This window comes from Balaenoptera ricei, chromosome 4, assembly GCF_028023285.1.
Source record: "Balaenoptera ricei isolate mBalRic1 chromosome 4, mBalRic1.hap2, whole genome shotgun sequence".
Lineage (NCBI taxonomy): Eukaryota > Metazoa > Chordata > Mammalia > Artiodactyla > Balaenopteridae > Balaenoptera > Balaenoptera ricei.
This window is the reverse complement of record NC_082642.1, coordinates 149,360,995-149,366,994: the sequence shown is the minus strand read 5'-3', so window position 1 is coordinate 149,366,994 and position 6,000 is coordinate 149,360,995. Positions and strand designations below refer to the sequence as shown.

The following is a 6,000-nucleotide window of genomic DNA, read 5'->3' as shown; positions in this document are numbered from 1 at the left end:
CCCCCCAGCCAGTCAGGCCGGTGGGGGAGGCAGGGGGTGGTCCTGACACCCTTCTTGGGCACCTATCAATACCCAGCCCCCAAAGCTTTTCCCCCGAGTCCCTCCCCGTGGTTGGTAAGCTCTGAAAAGCCCACGCGAGGGGGCCGGGGAGGCCGCAACCTCCCTCTCCCGGCATCCTCAGCGGTGGGACCTGCAGCTGCAGCTTGGGGAACACGCCGCCCGAGGAGAAGGTCACTGCGCGTGGAGGCGGCGGGCAGCTCACGGCTACCTGGCCAGCAGGGCAGCCCAGAGGGGGCGGGACCTCCCCAACGCCCCGCCCTTCCCCGCGAGGGGCGGGCCTTCCGCCCCCGGCCGCGGCGCCATGCGGAAGAGATGGGCCTGCTGGAGCGGAAGTGACGCTTCGGGCGGCTGTGGCGGCGGCGGCGGCTGCGGAAGAAGGAGGAGGAGGAGCCGGAGGAAGAGGTGAGCCTGCCGGCTGGTGGGGGGGGGGCGGGGAGCGGCAGCGGCCAGACGCACCGGCTGCGGGGCGCGCGGGCCGGCGCTTCCTGAAGCAGTCTCCACCTCCGCAGCCTGGGCGGGAGCGGTGAGTGGCGACCGCGGGCAGCCAGGTACGGGAGGGCAGGCGGGGTGGTTGGGAGACCACCGGTTGTGCGGGGCGCCGCGTCGGGCGGGGGGCAGAGGTGACAGCGGCTGTCAGACTGCCCGCGGGAAAGGCACCGAGTCGGTTTGGGCGCCTGGTCATCTCTTCTGGTGTATAATGGAGGGATCGGGCTGCTCCGCGCTTCTGTCCCCCTGGGAAGGAGCCGCTTTCCCGGAGGTTGACTGCCGGGAACCCCCGAGGAGCCTCGGTCCGGTCCGTGTCCCGACTCGTGACTCTTCCCGGGTGGCCATTCATATCCACGGGGTGCTGCCTGCGGACCCCTCAGCCGGCGGTGCCCTGGCGCTGGGCTGGAGGCGGCGGTAACCTGTACCGCTGCTCTTGCCCTTCACCGCCGCCCCCGGGAGAGCCCGTTGTGTCGGATAATCCTTTCCCTTCTCTCGCCCCCTAAGGCGCTTTGAATCAGCCTTGTTAACCTTCCTTCGCACCTACCTCTTCTTGCCCCGTAGAGGATCAGCTTGAAGTTTTCGAATCGTTTCCCTTTCAACGTAGTTGACAAATTCTGAAGCAGGAAGCTGATAAACAACTCCGAGCGAAATACGCTCAAAATGTTTCCTTTTGGTAAACATTAAGTAAAGGGGAAACTCATCTTCACCAAACCGTTCATGGACTTGGAGTGCTAAAACCCTGTCTTGCCTTGCTGTGAGAATTTGGTAGCTTTTCCTCTTGCTTTTCGGTAAAATTAAGTGACGACTTATCTTTTGGTATCAACCATTCTCTCCCCAATTCCCCCCCCCCTTTTTTTTTACCACCCCACCCCCCATCAAAAGCTGGCAGGGAGGGACTTCTGGATGCCTTGCAGTCCTTGCTGCAGAAGGAAACATTAGCTTCATTTGCTTTGCTTTGCTTGGTTTTCACAGGGCTGCCTCGGAAGAAAGGAGAATGGCGTTCAGCAAAGGATTTCGGATCTATCACAAATTGGATCCTCCACCTTTCAGCCTCATAGTGGAAACTAGGCATAAGGAAGAATGTCTCATGTTCGAGTCTGGGGCTGTAGCTGTGCTCTGTAAGTCATCTCTCACATCCCAGCTGATCAGGGTCTGTTTTGCTTGAAATAATTCAGATGCAACCATTTTTTAAAGAAGACTCTGATATGCTTTTATTTCCTTTTAATCAGACCTTATTTTCTTTCAAACTTTTATTTTCTTTTCTTCCCCCCACTGCAGGTTTTTGTTGGGGGTGGGGAAGATGCAGGTTTTGGTACAGATTTTTGCTTTCTTGGGTTCTTCTGCTGCTTCTCAAAGTAAATCTTTCTTTCCAAAAAATTAACGGTTGCAATGTATAGCATATCACATAAACCTGTAAAATGGCTTGCTTGACATTTTTGCTGTAATGAACAGCATTTCTTATAGGTCAGTTGTAGTAATGGACTATAAGAGTATTTATTTAATATTGTTGGAGGATTTTATGGTGAGGCGCTTACATTTTCATTAAGAGGATTGTAAACAACCTTCAAAATTTCATGTAAGGTAAGGTGATTGATTTCATATTGTTTAAGAAACTACTCTGATAGTTTATTTTAAAGAAAAGGACTACTGCAGCACAAGAAAAATAGTAGATTAGTAAGGCTTGGGTGATTTTGTGGGCAGATGGATAAGATTAAAACTAAAAAGATTAATTTGAATATTACACTTGGTAATATAAGAGTTTGTCTGGTAACCTCAATTTGGGATTATTTCAAATGTGACTGTGTTGTCAGAGGCTCTCTAGTGGTAACGACTTGTTCTATATTATGCTTTTGCTATGTAGGATCAGTTTAGTTATTGGTCATATTTTTTAAAATTAAAAATACCATTTGAAAGGCATACTTACAACTGTAAGCCCCTAAATACTTTAAACTGTTAAACTTTCTCCATATTCAGTAGTGAAGGGCAGAAGACCCTAATCTCTGCATACAGAATGCTAACATACAGAATATTAATATCAGTTAAACCTGATTGATCTTAATACTCTGAAATAGCAAAATTTTATCCTGACTGGGGAAAAGGATAGTGACATAATGAAAAGTCTTAAGCAGAGAACAATGTATAAGAAATATGTATTTTTTGGTACATATGGTAACATGGTTTGAGTGAACAGGAAGAGGCTATATGTGTTCTAAGAAACAAGTGTTAGTAATATGGGTTATATTCAGTCAGACTTAATTCATTTACTGATACATTGTTTTTATGCTTAAATCAACTAAAATATCACTTGCTACAATATTAATTTTGCAAAGCATGTTTCTTCATACTACAAATATTATTCTTATACTGATGAATTCTATCCAGATAAAACTATCTGTGGGGAAAAAGGTTTGTTTTAGCATGTGAAACCCTTTTCAACTGCTTGTGTTTTTTAGTGATCTCATAATTTGTCTAAATTCTAAATGTTTCTCTAATTGTGATTACTGGTAATAATGGGAAGTCAAATTTTCAGCTACAAAGTATGTATTACCTAGAGTTATTAGGGTTATTGCTGTACTTTACTCCAAGGTCAGGAAGCCTAAGGATAATCCTACTTCCAAACCTCCAGCAGTCCTCTCTTTTATGCCAAATAATGGTTTAAAAAAACAAAACAAAACAAAAAAACTCCCCAAACCATCCATTTTGGCATTAACATTCATTTTAAGAAAAAGAATCTTAAAAACATTGTCTTAACTATTAACTCTTTTTATTTTCATTAGATTTAGACTATATAAGTAATTCTTTTCAGGAGAATAAAACTGTGAATGTTGCCTCTCTCCGTAAAGCTAGCATAAATGGATATATAATCTTTTGGGTATGTCATTAGCTTTTCTACTAATTAGCTTTTCTATGTCAGTAGCTTTTCTACTGTAAACTTTAATATTTAAAATATTAATATTTAAGAGCTAACAGACCTTTTTATAAATCATTTGACTTGTAAAATTAATTTGACATTCAGGTCAATGATACCAAGATGTGTATTGTGCTGTAGAATGTTCATTTTTAAAACCTTCACATTTTTTCAGTGCCTGTTGTATTCAGGGAGCTGTGCTTGGAAAATACTGTGGTGTTCTGTTTATCTTCACCAATCTCAGCCCTTTGAATTTCAATGCATCTTGCATATTAATCTACCAGAAGAATCTCCTAAAATCATTTTTGATATTAAACCCAAATGTAACCCTATTTTTCAATAAGATTAAGTTCAGACTCCTCAGCCTGTCAATCAAGGCCTGCCATCATTTGGTGCCACCCTGTTGGTTCAGTGTTGATCTCCTTTAAGGGAGACTGGTGTTTCCTCAGTGCTCTCCCAAAGTAGCGTGCTTTTTCCAACCGTCATCTTGCAGTCCCTCTTCCTCCAAGACTGCTAGAATGCTCTTTTCTGCCTTTCCAGTCGAAGCCTGTCAGTTCCAGTTTGAGTCTTCTTCCTTCATGAGAATCTGCCTCTCCAGCTCACTCTTGTCTCTTCCTTCCCTTCATTTTGTGGAACTTAGTCTGTATCACAAGATGAATGCTTTTTATATGCTGCTTTTGTTGTTCTCTACATGCTTGTATGCAGGTGTTTTTCTTGAACGTACATGGTGAGAGTGACCCTAGCAGGACTCAGTTTCATGTACCCAAAGTTTGTGACTTCTACAGGCTTCAGTTGCCCGGGTTTAAAGTTTAAACAATTAGACATCTTAGGCAATACATATCGTTAAGGACTGACAATCACTTAATTTTCTTGGCTTAGGCCAGAAGTGCCATGAGATAACCAATATGAAATGTCATTTTTCCTATTATTAGCACATATTAAAAAATAGGGTGCAAGTGAAAATAAACTCAGCTCATGGATCCTCTTAGGGCCCAAGTATCCACTAATCAATCAAGCCTTAGAATTCTGTCTTAATGTTGGTAAAGATGTTCAATCAGTCATGATGCTATGACTTAATCAATCGATGAATCAGTGATTTTCAGCCCGGTGTGCACATTATAATTACCTGGGAAGGTTTTTACAAATACTGATGCCTGGGCTCCAGCCCCCCAGAGACTCTGATATCATTAGATTGGGATGACCATTTCTGAGCATGGTTTGTATAGGCCTTTCTGTGATCGATTATGGCATAACTTTTTAGGCTCACAGACGCTATCCAAAATAACCATGTTTCCAGAATTTCAGCGCTGTTACTGCCTACTGTGAGGTCCGTAATGAGTTTCCTTGAAACGCTCAGCCTGAACCAAGCGCTGATGTTCCCACAGCACTTTTGGTCTAGTGCTTTTCACAGGACGTGGGACTGTGTTCAGGGTTCTGCGTCTGGACGCTTCACTCCTTGAGGAAAAGGCCCAGGTCTCAGTAAACTTTGTATCCCTCGTGCTTAGTTCAGTGTCTTACTCATATTGCAGAATAAATGATTATTAAATAAGTGGCATGGGGGGAAGACTAACCTAATGTAGATTATAGTATTCTGTGTTTGTAGTGCAGTATTCTGTGTTTGAAAGTGTGGTACCTTTTCATATAAAATTTATTTTCTATCTTTTAAAGAATTGCTGTTTGACCAAACTGCTGATATGAAACACATACGTTACACATTGTTTGGATTTGTTACTGAAAAATTCTCTTGGAAATAACTATTAACCACATCATTAAGGTTTTTCTGAAATGCCAATTAAAATGTGTGTGATGAATGTTCTTCATAACTACCATAAGTACTGTTAACAATTTGTTTTAAAATTACTTTTCTTTAGATGGAAAATAATTTTATCGATTTCTTTCATTGCATTTATTTATTTAAAAAAACCTTTGGACTTCCCTGGTGGTCCAGTTGTTAAGACTCCACGCTTCCACTGCATGGGGCACGGGTTTGATCCCTGGTTGGGGAACTAAGATCCCACATGCCTCGAGGCACGGCCAAAAATGGAAAAAAAAAAATAATAAAATAATAATAATAAAATAATAAAAATAAAATAATAAATAAAAATAAATAAAAATAAAATAAAAATATTTATTATTTAATAATAATAAATAAAAAAATAATAATAAAATAAAAATTAAAAAAACCTTCTGAAGCGTTCTTAGATAATAGTTAATATGTTTTTTAGTCACATGCCCATTTTTAATGTTACTCATTTTTGAAAACTACTAGTCCAGAAAAATGTTCAGTTGAACCAAAAATTTGATGTCTGTGGAGCAGTGACTCAGTGTAGCAAGTGGACCGTCTGTGGCCGGTATACTGCGTCTGAACCAGCATAAGCACAAGTGTGATGGTCAGCAAGTTGGAACACTACGCCCTTCTTGGAAACTAATTTTTTAAGAGATAAAGGAAGACATCTATCAGTTTTGTGTTGAGTTCAGTTTTCCACCACTTTTTTACAGTTAGACACATGAAAAGACCATCACAAGGGACGGACAAGTAGCCAGTC

General features: G+C 42.2%; 1 protein-coding gene across 8 annotated transcripts in view; it reads left to right on the top strand.

Annotated features, from left to right (window-relative positions):
* The first annotated feature begins 361 nt into the window (after positions 1-361).
* Positions 362-6,000, top strand: part of SYNJ1 (synaptojanin 1) — an 85,600-nt gene continuing 79,961 nt past the window's right edge. For 7 of the 8 annotated variants that reach the window (XM_059921453.1, XM_059921446.1, XM_059921452.1 and 4 more), the window contains exons 1-2: positions 362-462; positions 1,519-1,664. In XM_059921453.1, coding sequence (XP_059777436.1) covers positions 362-462; positions 1,519-1,664 — 247 coding nt within the window. Of the gene's footprint in view, positions 463-505; positions 609-1,518; positions 1,665-6,000 lie in introns of those variants that run through there. The other variant, XM_059921451.1, reaches the window with a different exon arrangement.